Raw genomic sequence first — 15701 nt, 5'->3', positions numbered from 1 at the left:
TACAAGATTATTAGCTCTAATAGTCCTAACATCCCAGAGCATGGAAAACAAAGAGTGGAGCCCAGGAAAAGGGGAGGGAAGCATCAGTGTGCTAAGGAAGTATCAAAAGAAACATCTCATGCAACACAATAGCCAAGATACAAAACAAATGTTTCTGTGAAGAGAACAGTATGATCGTGCAGACCTGAAATCAAAAACTAAAACTCCATATAGAAAAAGAGTTGTCTTTGTTTTGGAAGTGCAAGTGTTCTTCAGAACCAGTAAGTTACTTGTAACTGCATGCTAGATTAAAGGCAATATTGAAGTTATCCAAGAAGTTTAGGAAAGCAGACATAAATAAACTCTTTTGTATTACGCTCATTTTTAAGACCTTCTCTTTAACTGTATGTCAAAAATTGTAAATAGAAGTAAGTGAAAGATTTTTAACACAAGGGTCAGTATTATGCACTGAGGGAGATTATTCCAGTGCCATAACTTAAATGAGGAAGTACATTGTTGCCTTTTTGTTATAAGGCCTTTTAGCATATGTTTTATTTGTACTGTGTGCAAGGAATTGGTTTGATCACTGCAAGTATTTCAGGTGTTTTCTGAGGCTGCAATTTTTGCTTCTGAAGTCTGCTTTTAATTTCAATTCCATGCGTTAGTCTTTTCATTATGAAATATGACCACACAACAGTTTAACTTCTTTGATCTGTGATGATTTGCAGTATTAAAAAAAAGAAAAAAAGCAGTCTGATTATCTGGAAGTCCAATTGTTGAATATGCCAAGGATCAATTAGACCTACACAATGCTTGTTTTATTCGAGTTATTTTTAAGATGCATGTGCTTTATTTTAGAGGACTGTTCTGTTTGCTTTTCATCTGTTGCTGGATGGTCCGATTGGATTTCAGTCAACCTCTTCTGACACTGCCCAAGTCTGTTCACATGACTTAAGTTTGTGAGTTAGACAGATGATTCCAAAAGTACAGATTACTCAGCAGGTCACTTGTGTCTACAGAGAAGTCCCATGTGTATGTGGTTGGGGAGGGAGGAAGGGACAGAGGGAGGGAGGAAAAGAGTGGAGTAGAGTTCTGAAAGGGTTGGGTGTTATAACATAGGTTTAGGCAGCCCTTAGTAAATGCAGATCTCCAGTATAAAGAGGCTTACTGTCTCAGACGGTCTACTTAAAAACACCACCTTTCTAAGTAGAAGACTAATCTCTATTTGCAGTGAACCCGTGCTCAATCCCACTAAATGATACACAAGCTGAAAGTCTCTAATTCTGTAAATTAGTAATCACATAAACAAGGATTAAAAATACTGCAGAAACTGCATGAGTTACATTCATTCAGCAGAGTATAGTTTAGCCTTTATCTATTATGATAAATGTGCAATCCACCTCCTGAATGAACTGGAGAATTTGACTGGCAATTGTTTTAACATAGGCCTTGCTACACTGTGTGTTGACATTACTTTGCTGAAAAGTAAAATGCAAATACTATGTGGATTCTTTTCTTTAAATCAGATTCTTATGCACCACAGTCTTCATTATTATAGCTCATAATTTCAGGCTATGTCTAAACTGTGAATTTCAAGAATTCTGTCCAGCTCTCTTACCCTGGTGCAAAACTTGGCTGCATGCCCACTTAGCGTTAACATAAGGACCAATGGGCACACCATTCTCTTGCACCTTATGTTCCAACAAAGTTATCGCCACTGAAATGAACCTAGGCATGAACAAAACATTTGCAGCACTGTTTGTCCAGGTTTCCATCCAGATTATCAGGGAGCAAGGACTCTGCATGAACTGCGGCACACTATTGCTTCAGTGTACTGTACAGTCCCCCTGTATATAAGGTAATCTTAAAGGAAATATTAATTATTTATCTAGTGCTGTAAACTAAGTATAAAAATCAGAAGTAGAGCTCTACTATAATAAAATCAAAGTAATCTGGATGATCTTGATATAGATATTCTTCAAAAAACACAAACAAGATCACTTTGGCCCTCCTTTATTCATAACCAGTCAAAGTGGTGTTATGCAATCTAATGCATAGACAGCTGGAGGTAAGTCCGGATCCTTCTGCAATCTCTTCTAAAAGGTGAGCTGGTGCCAAAATCTGAAATGTAGATGCATGGTTTCTTGGTTTGCAAGGAGAAAAATAGTCATTGCCAGTGCTGAATTAGTCACTAGCTCTCACATCTTTCTAGAATCATGAGATGATGTAAAACGAGCATCAGTCAAATACATCCAGTGAAAGAAAAATAATATCAAAGGTTTTCCATATTCTTCCCTAGATCAGTTCTGCTTGTCAGCATGGGAAACATCTGCTGTCTGAGCAGTGCTGTCTTCTTACAGCACTTTGGGGTTTTTTGTGGTAGACCTCAAAAGACCTGCAGAGAGAGCACACTGACTTGGGTGTCAAAAATCAGTACTGTATTTGGTGGCAGACAAGCCCAGGACACATTGCACTGAACTTGGAATTCATGTGAATCGTTTTGAGCAGACTTCCTTATTTACACTGGGGCATTTTGGCGAGTGTGCAATACAGCTTTCTGGAAAACATTGAAGAAACCTTCTGTGATATTTAATTTAACTGAAAACAGATTGCCCTGAGCCAGTAATAACAAAACAAACTTCTTATTATGACAACAATTAAGAAACTATTTTGGAATTTGAATTCAAATGATGGTTCCATTTAAGAAAATGAAGATTCCTTAAACTAGTCCACCACATGAGCATTTTGTTTGCTCCAATATTATAAGGATTTCTTGATGGAACAAATTATTAGTAAACTGCTGTCAGGCAGCTATTAAAAAATGATGTATGTATCAAATTCTCTTATCACAAAAGTTAAACTTACTTTCTTGGTTTTATAACGTAAGAATATCTACAAATTAGGCAGAGCCATAGATTTGTAAATAATTTCTGTATGTCCTTTTGTCATATGAATTAGTATTTCCGTAGTAGTGACACTGAGGAGGAGGGGAATATTTAACTGTAAGTACAAATGTATATAACTCTTTGATTGGAATTATTCTGCAGAAGCCACTAACCCAGTTTTCAGGAAACATTTTTTCTAAAATGGCTGCAACAGCCTATTTTCTTGATTTATGGCTGTAATTTCATTGATACATATCATTTGGGAGTTATAAAAAGAGGAATGAATGATGTGTTTCCCATTGTTACAACTGTTTTACACCTTTTCTCTTAGATACGAGGGAGTACAAAGTAAATTAATATGGCTTATTCAAGCACTGAAGCAGTATCTTTTTTATTTAAGAGAAATGCTGGTAGAATATGTAAGTCCTTTAAAAAGTGCTATCTTTAGACTTGAAATTACAGCTAAGCAGCATCCTCGGATGCTTCAGGATCCACTAGATGGACAATGAACCATGTCATGACTTGGATATTTCAAGCCAGGCAAGGCAAGACTGTCTTGTGTATAAGTACTTGATCTGCCTGGCTACTACATTGGCACTACAGCATTTTTCTACAAATACCAATACTGTAATTTAATAGAAATTGCTAGCCTTTTTTTAAAATGGGCCCAATTAGCTGAAGAATTAGTTCTATGGAGTCTGTGGTAATATGAGAGCAATCTGTGAGGTAGAGAAATAATGGAAAACTGACCTGACACTCCAGCCTAGATAGAAGAATGCTGCGTAGGAAATCTCTGCTGTGTTTATTTTTTTCCTCTCCTTCATGTCACTCAGCCCTTCATTGCCTCTTCCTCTCTATACTTAGTTTGCCCATTCTTATTCTTGTCCTGCAGCCTGAAGCATTTATTACTTCATTTTTTCATGTTACAGAACTCTCTGAATGCATTCAGGAAGCACCGAGAAAAAAAAAACACTCATAGGGACAGGGGCTATTAAACCTGGAGTTGTGGCAGGAAGTAGGTCATTATCTGAAAGATGATCTTACACTCATAACACTCTGTGGAAACAAAAAGATTAAGGCCAGTGGCAGAGACCAGACCAGACTGCATAGCCCTTGTACTGAAAGGCTGTGAAGCAGTGACAACCGCTCTCTCACTTAGTGCGGAGTGCGGATTCACCACTAGAACAGTGGAGGCTAGAACTTCATGTCTTGCCTACTTGAGTTGTCAATGGAAGCCAGTAAGCCAAAATTCGCTACACCAGTTGTTCCACTGATTTTACTAGAACGCCTCCAGTGGTGGGTTTTGTTGAATTAGACCACTTAAGTGAGTCAGGTGAGCAAGATTTGAGCCTACAGGCTTTAATGTGTAAAAAATGTCTCAGTTTTGTTTGATGATCAGTAGGGCTAGGGTAAGGAGTATATTCCCAGCCTTTATACCACTGTACAGTATCATTTGTAAACAACACAAAACCTTTGTTTTAAATCAGTGAAGGGAATGTTCTTTGGTCTTTTTCTCTTTAAAAGTAATTTCATTTTTGGCAGCTAATATCAGAAGAGCAATGCACACATTTACATGTGGCAGGAGAGTAGTGCAACAAACAGGGTGATTTCTTGCATCTCCATTCTGGGGCATGGCAGAGTTTCATTCCATTCATAATTTCTTCAAAATCTGATGCAGCCAACTTGATGCAAGCACATAAACACTTTCTTGCTGAAATTTGCCCATACTAAATAAACTCAATTATAGATATGTTAGTTTTATTCTTATGGAACCCAAGGGCAGATTTTCAGTGATTCAGGGAGGATAAAGGGAGGTAAGATATGTTATTAATTTTTGTATTTTCTGACTTTTGCAAATTTATTCAACCTTAATGATATCAGTCTCCAGTACTCTCTCTCCAGATCTGCTTAATGGCAAACTGGCTGTGCAATATCCCAGTGGGAAGTCATAAATGTCTGGAACTAAGCAGGTGATTGTATCAATGCCTGTGTAGGTTAGTGTGGATGTTTATCTAACCTATTTTGAAAGCACATGACATTGTTTTAAGGATATATTTATAATACAGTCATTTGTCTTCCTGAAAAATGAGAGCAGCTGAGCTGGAACAACAATGTTTTATTTATGTCAAACCATTGCTAATCACGGCTGTTACTGGAATGTACTGTGTATCAACAATATTAAATTTAATCTAGATAATTTGAAAAAGAGGCATTTGGGAAATCTGCTCCAGTCATCCTTCACAGAAATTATGTGGCCACATCTATATCAGATACATTTTTTTGTATACTGATTTGAAAGTCAAAGTTAATCCTTCCCTTGCTGCTGTGCGTTTTTCTCTTTGGTTTATTTCTCCTCCCAGATACTAAGAATTTTATTCTTTTCTTGTATTGCATAATCCTCCAAGAACATTCAACATTCTTCTTCAGACTTTTCATGTAACTTACCCAATTTTCTGTTATTTCCTATCCCATTTTCCATTATTCAAACTACTTTGTCTCTTGGGTAGACTGCAAAAAAAATTAGCCTACAGGAAAGAAGACTCAAGGGAGATCTCATCAATGTATATAAATATCAGAAGAGAGGGTGTAAAGAAGATGGTGCCAGGCTCTTTTCAGTGGCACCCAGTGACAGGACCAGAGGCAATGAAAACTGAAAAACAGGAGGTTCCCTCTGAACATCAGGAAACACTTCTTTTACTGTGAGGGAGACCGAGCACTGGCACAGGTTGCCCAGAGGGGTTGTGGAGTCTCCATCCTTGGAGATATTCCAAATCCATCTGGACACGGTCCTGGGTAATCTGCTCTAGGTGGCCCCGCTTGAACAGTGGGGTTAGACAAGATGACCTCCAGCGGTCTCTTCCAACCTCAACCGTTCTGTGATTCTATGAAAAAGTAAAAGGGATTAGAACTAATTTTAAATGTAGTTTTTTGGCTCATATATACATTTTCCTTCTCTGGTTCTTAGACTTACATGGTGTGTAATATATATGCATGCTTACAACCAGCATGCAGCTGGACTGTTTGAGGAAAATATCTGTCCTAGCTATGGTTGTATCTTTGCAAAATGATGTTTTGTTCCTCAGTATATGTGAGAATGCACAAATTTCCTTCATGAATGGATTGTCCTCATGTATTCTCAGCATACATGAAGCAAATGATCCATTAGATATTCTGTTTCTGGGTGAGTATTTGATGGTTAAAGTATTAAATAATCTGTATTTGCTGCAGATGGAAACAGAGCGAGATCTATATTCAGGCTGTGCTGATTTCTATAGTTCTTCTACCAGAAAACTGAGATCTAGAGTTTAAGCTATATTAAAAATAAATTTCCAGACCTGTAGTTTTCTGGTTGCTTATTTTTCTATGGGGTAATGAAGAAAAAGGAGATCTTCAAAATGTAAATGAAGCATTGTATAAAATTACTTCAAACACTATGTCTAAGGTCAGAGCATCATTCTAAGATTGGCTGAAGATTGACTTCTACCAGAAAACTGAGATCTAGAGTTTAAGCTATATTAAAAATAAATTTCCAGACCTGTAGTTTTCTGGTTGCTTATTTTTCTATGGGGTAATGAAGAAAAAGGAGATCTTCAAAATGTAAATGAAGCATTGTATAAAATTACTTCAAACACTATGTCTAAGGTCAGAGCATCATTCTAAGATTGGCTGAAGATTGACAGGATTTTTCTTCCGATCCAGGTGTTCACGGGCAGTCACCTCTGTCCTACACGTCTAGCTTCCTGTTTCTGACCCACACACCATCTAAATGTCCACTGAAACTGTTCTCCAGAAGTGTTGAGGGTTATTTTATCTTTGCATTAGGAGTCAGGTAGGCCTGTTGTCAGCACACCCAGCACACAGTACAGAGATAGATATACAGAGCCTTTACGCACTCTCAATCATTGCATAGCACCCAGTAAATATCCTGTAGGCTCATTACTATACAATTAGACTCACTATTGCATATAACCCAGTTTGATTTCTTTCCAGCATTCCTCCATGTTTGGGAAAAGGAAAGTAACCTTATATATTATCAGGTTAATGGTACTATCTGAGGAAGTAATTTGAAATGTTCATAATGTTGAACTTCGCCAAATTACTGTCTCAGTAAGGCACTAGTTATAGTACCATCTGCTGCACCACATTGCATTAATATGCTTAGAGATAAATCCTTCTTGCTTTAGCCTCACAAGTAATCCCATTGACATCAATTTGTTCCTAAGTCTTCTAATAACTACAGGATCACCTTCAGGGATTGCAAGACACACAATGCCACTCTCTGCAGATAACTTACTCTATTAAATAACACGGCAAGCAGAACTGCAGTTTGACCTCTGCTCCATGCCTGGTGATTTTTGTCTTTGAGGGCTCAGATGTTCCGTATGAATTTGTAAATTTTTTCACTTAGACATAGAATCTTCAACGACCCCCTGAAACAGTTGAACAGTGTAGCAAATAGGGGCAGATAAACTAAACTCAGAAAGAGAAAGCAGAAAATCAGCTTTAATTATTGCTTACTCTTCCTGTTTATGCCTACAGCAAATGCTGTGGCTAGTGCAACTTCTTTCTGCTCCAGAGTGGTTGGATTTTGGATTTTCCTGCACAAGTGTTTTTTCATAACTTGTTTTAAAGACTTGCAGTCCCCTGTAAAACTCAGGGGAGTTGTCTGTCTTTTTCAAAAAGCAGATTTTCCTTAACTTACAAGAAGTATCAGCAGGATGTGAGAGTTTGGAAGCACTAAAAGGAAGTTACTGTTTTCTCTTGAGAGTTGTTGAGATATTTTCTTTAGAGCAGTGTTTTAAGGTCACTTTCTTATTCTTAAGTAGCAGTAATTTGAAGGGATTATCTTTTGGCAAGGGGGGAGGGGGTGTCAGCAAATCCTGGACTTCTTTAGTCCTTTTCTATCTCAGTTAATTACAGACAGAAAGGGGCAGAAGAGGATTCACTTCTTCCAGTGTCAAAGCATGTTTCCACAGTAGCTTCCTCATAACAACCCAGCAGGAGATAAGTTTTCCTGAGCCTGAACTTTATTGTATACTGAGAGCATGTAAAATATTTACCAGTTTTGTCTTGCCCAATTTCCCATCTTTGTTCTGTCTCCCTCTGTTATTCCCATTTTAGTTGGTAAGATGAATCTTTTGTTCTTTGTCTGTCTCTGTGTGTGTATTAAGAAAAATACAGGAGAGGGGTGTTGCTGGTTTTACATGCTAATAAAACATAGGCTTTAGACCAGATGGAAAAGATAGTTCAGGCTTGTTTTGATGTTCTGAGTTTTAGGGCTTGAAGGAAGGTGGTGCTTGAAAGAAAAATGTTTATGTATGCAAATATACATATTTAAATTTTTTAAGGGATCTCAGAAGGCTTTGGCAAGAACTCCCACTGAATTCTGGAGGGATTTGGTTCCCAGTTTTGCTTATTGTCTATGGAAATTCCGTCTGTAACTATGTGGTTTTGCAATTGGGTTGAAAAATGGAAGACAGAAGAAGAGCACCCCAGAACAGAGGGAATTGATCCAGACTGCGGTCCTGGAGAGGATAACAGAGTAGTCTGCTGAAGCTGTTGCAGCTGAGATAGGAAAGAGAGGCAGCGTGCATTCCTCGAATGCTGCTTTGTGCCTGTTACCAACTGTGTGAAGGAGGCTGGCCACAATGTGGGAACACAGGCAAGAATCCCTGCTCTGCTAACTCTTAAAAAAGGTATATCTGTGGGTCAAGGCCAATTCTGCTAGCACCCAAACTGAACCAACAAGTTTTTCATTAATGTAAGCCAGTGTTGTAGATAAAATGTTGCTGTAAGTATAGCTCAGCTTTTCCTGTAAGGTGGAAACAGGAAGGACGAAGGAAAGAAGTTGTTTCCAAAAGCACTTGAAGCTCCTTCTCTCCACACTCCTTCTCCTGCCTAATATGTTTTGTTTGCTTGTATATAGTCTGTGATTCTGGAAGACACAGTCTAGAAGCATTTTGCAATAAAGAATATGTTTTCAGAGGGCTTCAGGGATTTCTGGCATTTGTCAGGCTGCTGTGGGAAGTTCTTCAATAAATAAGTGGAACAGTAAAGTTACTATTAACAAAATGTTCTTAAGGCAGCTCCCCCTAGTCACCTCCTAATTTCTAAATAAGCATGCCTATTGTTGCTACTCTTTGTGCATGAATTCGTGCACAGTCATGTGTGCTGATGCAGATGAACAGCAGTGACATCGTATCTCGCGGCCACGCTGATGATGCCTTGGGTGGGAGTTACTCGTGTGGAACAGTGGTTTACGTAATCTCCTCATCCCTGCCCATGGGCTGGGAAAGGAAGAAGGCTGGAAGGAAGGGAAGAAATTTATGAATTCTGTGATGTGTTCAGGTTTTTGCTGTCATTTTAAGTGACTGCATTTTCTTAATGTGGTACTGGCATTAATAGCTGAACAAGCAGCAAGAAATAGTGCAAGAGGCTCTTTCTTATATTCACGTGTGCTGTAAAATCATCTTCTCTTCTTATTGCTTTGATAAAATGCCAAATTTATGTTTCAATCGTTGACCAATGTAACTTGAATAGTCCGTGAGATTATTGGAATTGTCTGCCTTCAGTTTTGTTTTGTATAATTTCACTAACTTTGTAACAGATCTGGGTGATGTTTATGGAAAAGTCATTATATCTCTGTTCAGTGACTTATTCTTTTGACCTGACTAGAGAATGTCCATAGATACCTACTTCTGATTAATCTTCAGCTCTTAGAGATGTTTTTACATGCTATAATTGTGACTGTGCTAGAATTGAGCTTGGAGATCTACCTGCAGCATTGCCTTAACTCTTTCAACTTTCATCACCAATTCTTCTTTCTGTTTTTGCTGGTCTACTGTCAGCTGGATGAACAGTTTCATCATTTTTTCTACTCAACCAGATTTCCTTTTTCAAGCCTTCTCACTGCCTATTTCTCTTTTTGTATGCTTTAGAAATTGCATGTCTGAGTAAACTGAAATGTAATCAGAAGTCTATCAGAGGAATATGATGTAAGTGGTTCTTCTGACTCAGTACTGTCTCAGAGAAAATTTAATCTCAGTAAGAAGTTCTTTAGAGCTTTTTCCTTTTGAGTTTTCCTGAAAACAAACAAAATATTCAGGAGAAATTTTCTTCTACTTAAAATTCTGAAACACTCGTGTATGAACTTCTCTCTGGTGCCAAAAGTGATCTGTTTAAAAACTGACTGATGTATCTGTTTCTTTTCTTCCCTTCCTTTTCAGAATTTTGCTGGATCCACTGTAACTTCCTTTAAAATCAGGTTACTGATGAAAATTCCAATAATCTCAAAATCTGTGTATCTCCCTGAATAATTTCCATCCATTACTGTCTCCCTTATTTTTACTTTGCATACAGTGAAAATTGTTTTGGTTTTTTTTTTTCTGGCAATGGTGTTTTTTCTATGCTGAGATCCTCTTTTAAGTGGAAAAAAGAGAGATACTTCAACATTTTATAACATCCAGAGCAACAAACATTCATTCTCAATTGTATAGTGTGTATCTTTGCTGGCAATTGCAATCAACTTTTCATAACATGAACATATGCACAAGTGAAGTCTTCCTCATTATCAAAAGCATTTTTAGGGTCACAACATACTGCCTATGAATTATAATGGGCACACACTCTGTTCAACAGAAAAATAAATAGATTTCAAAATGAAGAAGAGAATAGGCTACAGTGAGGAAAGCTGAAATAGTCAACACTTGTGGGTTATGTTTCAGACTATGATTTGCTGTGTGTCATTTGGGAAACCACTTACTTTCTCTGTTTATAGGTGCAAAACGAAAATTTTTCTTGAAGTAGTTATATAAAAAAAAGAAGTTTAAGCTTTTATGTGATCAAATGGACAGATACAAGTGGTACTCTGCAGACATAAAATTATGGACAGATACAAGTGGTACTCCGCAGACATAAAATTATCTAATCTGAAATTTGCAGAGAAAGTATTTCTCAGGGCTGTTTTAGGTTTTCAAAGATCTTTGTATTAAAAGGTGAGTAACTACGGAACTGAATTTTCTGAGTTTTCACCAGTGAATTTGATTGTAGCTGGTTTTTTTATGAGGTTGACAGATTGTTTTTGGTTTTTCCTCAGATTTCTTCCTGTCAGGTTTCTAGCTTGGTGTTAGGCAAGATGAGCTAAAAGCAATTACTTTACAAATCAAATGTCTTTAATGATAATTTAATCCATCTTTCTTCTACCAGTCACCAGCATTTCTAGGTCAGTAGCCATCTGACTGTGCTTAATTTGAGTTACACATCAGATAGTAGTTTCTAGCACTTCTGATATGAGACTGGCTATAAGTAATTTCCTGGGGCATAACTTGTTAATGGCCTTAGCAAGTAGCTTACGTCATTAAAACTTTTAAGAAATTATATGAAAGTACCAAACAGAGCTCTACATTCTTTGTTCTGGCTAATCTCTTTTAAGTTTTTCTAAGGTGCCAGTCATTGTGCTATCTAATAAATAAGTCGGAAAGAAAAACCACTAATTTCAAAATGAACTTCCAGCCTCGCTGTCCCAATTCCGCATGCTTCTTTTTCTGTTACAATGCCCATCTGTTATGGACAGATGCTCAGGCCGGTTTCAAGAGGCTTACTGGATGGTCTTTCCACAATGGGCAAGTTAATGTACCAATACAGCTGCTTTTACCTGTGGGTGAATTAAGTAGATTTTCAGGAATATAATGCAAGAATCTGCACGCAAGCTGTCTGCTGCAGACATCTCTGGACTTGGACTTACCTTTACCATAACGTTTGTCACCATACAGGAGATCCTGGGATGAATCAAAGAAATGGCAGCGGATTTCCCTAGGATTTTTCCTAGGATTTTTTTTTTTTCCTCATCAGATCTCCCAAAATTATTGCTCTTTTAAAGAAACAGCAGCCCAGCCCCAGTCAGGGCAGGCTGGCTGCTTCATGCTTCCTGGCCAAGACTATGAAGTTAGAATTTGACTAACTGCATCAAGATCACCTAAGAAAAGCCACTGAGATCTCAACTGAGTGACAAAGTTAAGAATAAGGAACAGCTGAGAGAGGAAGACCTCCAGGGACTGTAGCACAGGAAGCAGAATTGTGAAATTTCTGTCTGAGATGCACCTCAGTTATCAAATTCAGTTGAATATTTTATGGGTTTGTCCTGATGTGTTTTATGGACTTAGATTATATGGAGCATTTCATCCAAAGATTCAACAACTTTTGTCAACGCCCACAACACTCCCAGTATTGATGGGAGCATTGTACCGACCTGTGCCTTTGTGTTAAAATCCCAATTAAAAATGCAGTCCCATCTTTTAATAACACAGTTGAATGAATACAAATAACTTGCACAAATGCCTGTATAAAACTCACCACAGTTTTGGCAGCTGAATAAGAATTGCAGGCAGATATGATGACAGAATAACTTTTCAGAGCATAGTAAGATTATCTTGCAGGGAAATATACCACATTAAAATCCATGGGATCTGAGAAGTTAAATCATGATTTCTTGCAGGATTAAGAGCAGTTTGCATGGGATAGCAGTAAGTTCAACACAGCTTTTGATCAGACAGGATGAATAAGTGCTGCTAACATATAATTATTGATGAGTAATTCTAGCAAGTGCTGTGTTTTCTGTTGAAACTGAAAGTAAGAACAAATATATCTAATATATCTAGTGCTCCTTACAGGATAGTACCCCAACTGTGATTGGTAGCATTTGCTTATGGAGAGCACAAGAACTATATATGCATAAAAATGATCCTTCTGCAGTGTGTCCTGATCCTGATTTGCTCCAACATCTGCTGTCAGTCAAAGATTTCAGGAATTCCTTTATCTGGAACCCTCTGAAATTTATCTTTGTACTGTTGCACACCATTTGATAGTCCATTTCAAATACAAGCTTTTAAACTATTGGCAGTTATCTGTATGTGACTGAAAAGTATGACACAATGGAGTCATCTTGTCATTAAGGAGTAGAACCAGTTCTCAGGAGATCTGGTCCCACTGTGTACTTGTCAGGTCAACATTACAACTCTCAGCCTTTCTGTGCCTTTTATCCTTAGTAAAATAGGAATAAAGATACCTTTGATATTTGTCTTGCTTATTTTGGGTTGTACCATGCTTAACAATGTGATTTTCATTGGAGGCTGTAATATTAATGTCACAGAAACAAAAAGTAGTTGAAAATCCAATCATGATACAGTACTAGATTTTCTCCCTCTCTCTTCCTCTAGATTTTTAGAGTGTGGGATATACAGACTCTTTCACTGCTGCAGGTCTTCCATGATAATCAAGGGAGTCCTGGAGAGATGGAGACCTTTGCCATAGTATTTGACAATGATCGTGGCACACTTATCACCGGTATGTTACTGCAGTTGATGTGTGAGAGCATGCCCCTTCTCTTAGAATGCAATTCCCTTTATGATTACATACAGCTGAAGTTGAGTAAAGGAATAAGGTATATGAGATGTACAGAATACTGAGAGGTAAGGGTATTTGCACATTAAGATTATTTTAAAGTAGGTCTTGTTATATATGGTGCTAATTTCAATATAGAAATATGCATGAAAATATGGAGCATGGGAGTTAACAGCAGGAACCAGAGGAAATGAGGAAGGCTTCTCTGAAGGCAAGGTGAGCCTTCCTTAGAAATACTAAACTACAGATATTGTTCTGTAGCCTTATCATTTCTTGAAAGCTGCTGATCTTCCCCTAACTATTCCTCTAGCACTCTCCTCTCATTTGAAAATCAAAGCAGCAAAGTATAGTCTCTGGAGCCCTCACAAATGTATTCAAACTCCTTATTTAACTCAGTAGCTACAGAAAACCCCACAAACTGTGGTGTCAACAGATGCACTGTCTGATTGATCAGGAATAAAATATTATGGGAACTTATCCTGAGGTTTCTGGGGTCTGTTTCCTGGCTCTATAGCAGGGAGCCTGGAACCTCCAAGGGACCAGAGTTTCGCAGGTGTCACTAAGGACATTAGCCTTCTATATCTAAGGCAGAGACTCTGGAAACTGGCAGGGTTTTGTTGCCCCAGAGATGTAGTCACTGAAAAAAAAACAGCTTTGAACCTGGTCTGGGACTATAGAGGCCTGAGACATACCAGGCAAATAAGGTCATTGTCTTTGGAGACAGCTTTTTCTGTCCTTGCATTAGGAACAAGGCACAAATCTTGCAAAGCTTGTCAAATCTGAGAAGATCAATGTGAAACATTTTGTTTTCAGTGACCTGGTAGTTTCTGCTGAATCTTTGTGCCAATAAACTTGTTTTAGAAGCCTAAATACATAACATATATATGTATTTAGGCATTTGGTAAGCACTGCAAAGCTTAAGAAACTTCAGCTTCTAGGTCTTATTTAAAAAATGCCCAGAATATTAATCAGTCTAGTTTTTAAAGATTTGTAATCACTAAAGGATACAGAGACAATCTTCAGTTCAAATTTAAGTTAGTGAGATTTTCAAGGCTTAGTAATGTAGGCATTTTACATGGATAAATGCTTGACAAAATGACGTAACTTTGCCCTTATAAACAATAATTGGAGCAGTGCCTAAATATCTGTAAAAATCTGGTCCTGGACTCTGTTAATGATTCCATTAAAAGGCTAAATGAATGTCTCCTTGCCCCTGAAGAGGGCAAGAGACTGAGGTATATGTGGGCAAATTAATTCTCATTGCTATGTGCCTGGCTATACAGAGGAGATTTTCAGTTACTAGTTCACTAACATCCATAAATCACAGCTCACCTTCATGCTTCATTTGAATATTGCCATAGCTTTCCTTCTGTGCCTTTTTCCAAGCTGCTGGCCCCTATGCCTGGACTTAAGCCAAGTATTAGGCAATTTTGTCCTTTGCTGCATACTCACTGCTGACTGCTGCTCCTCTACTGGTAAAACTGTAGCAATACTGGAACTGCAATAGGAGGCTGCATATGTATTCTGGCTTGTGAGCCTGTGTTGTAAAAACCTTGTGCTTTCTTTTATTTTGTCATCCCCATCTGCCGCTCTGTCTTTGCAACCCTTCTGATTGAGAGCACTGGAAAGTGCCTGGAAAACACCATTCAGACCTGCAGTGCTGTATAAAAGAAGGTACTAGAAAGACATCATCATTGCCTGCAAATAGAATTGCTTTATCTCTAAGAAAGCAGATACCAGAATTTATTTTAGTGATATATCTGCCAGTCAGAGTTTTATTTATTTGGGTTCATTCCATTCCATGCCAGCCCACTCTGGGACTGGTGGATTTATGGCTCCTAATGATTTGGAGTCAGGGTATCAATCCTATCAAAGGTGGGCAGGTGGTCATTTAAGGCAGGTAAATACTTAGCCATTGTTTAACTGGTGCTTTGTGGGAAGTATGTGTAAATGTTTTCTCATTTAGAGAACAGATATTCTCAAAAACCAGACAATATTCCTTATCTTCTTCAGAAGAACTTAAATTAACCCTATGGTTTACATAATATCTTTTTATATCCAGGGAAAGTAACTGGTACGATACACAAAATGTATCTATTCTCACCCCCTCACCCTGTGCAGGTTCAGCTGTCATTGATATTTATCCGCTAACTCATATGATACAAGATACAAGACAGGTGCCACAGACACATGAGAAAAGCATCAATGTTCTGGTTTACAACAGGGCTTTTCACCAGATTCTCACTATCTGCTCTGAGTCAATACTGAAGGTGAGTGTAAGTTGTCACTATTTAAACTAAAAAAGAAAAGTCTCAGCTTTTTTTATAACAAATAAGTTACTGGGCAATTAGATAAGTGATTAGTGTTTATTATTCAAAGTGTTGGTTTTGTGGCTATTTTTATGCTCAAATTGTTCAGGGGAGTGGTAGCCATGATGCA

The 15701-nt window shown here is 37.9% G+C and overlaps 1 protein-coding gene across 1 annotated transcript in view; it reads left to right on the top strand.

Moving 5' to 3' along the window:
• WDR64 (WD repeat domain 64) overlaps window positions 1-15701 on the top strand; it is a 57165-nt gene that overhangs the window by 17894 nt on the left and 23570 nt on the right. The window contains exons 7-8 of the mRNA XM_009583859.1: window positions 13079-13205; window positions 15384-15532. Coding sequence (XP_009582154.1) covers window positions 13079-13205; window positions 15384-15532 — 276 coding nt within the window. The remainder of the gene's footprint in view (window positions 1-13078; window positions 13206-15383; window positions 15533-15701) is intronic.

The sequence above is a fragment of the Fulmarus glacialis genome, unplaced genomic scaffold (assembly GCF_000690835.1).
Source record: "Fulmarus glacialis isolate BGI_N327 unplaced genomic scaffold, ASM69083v1 scaffold23058, whole genome shotgun sequence".
Lineage (NCBI taxonomy): Eukaryota > Metazoa > Chordata > Aves > Procellariiformes > Procellariidae > Fulmarus > Fulmarus glacialis.
The sequence above is the reverse complement of the archived record's forward strand: the minus strand, read 5'-3'. Positions and strand labels throughout refer to the sequence as shown.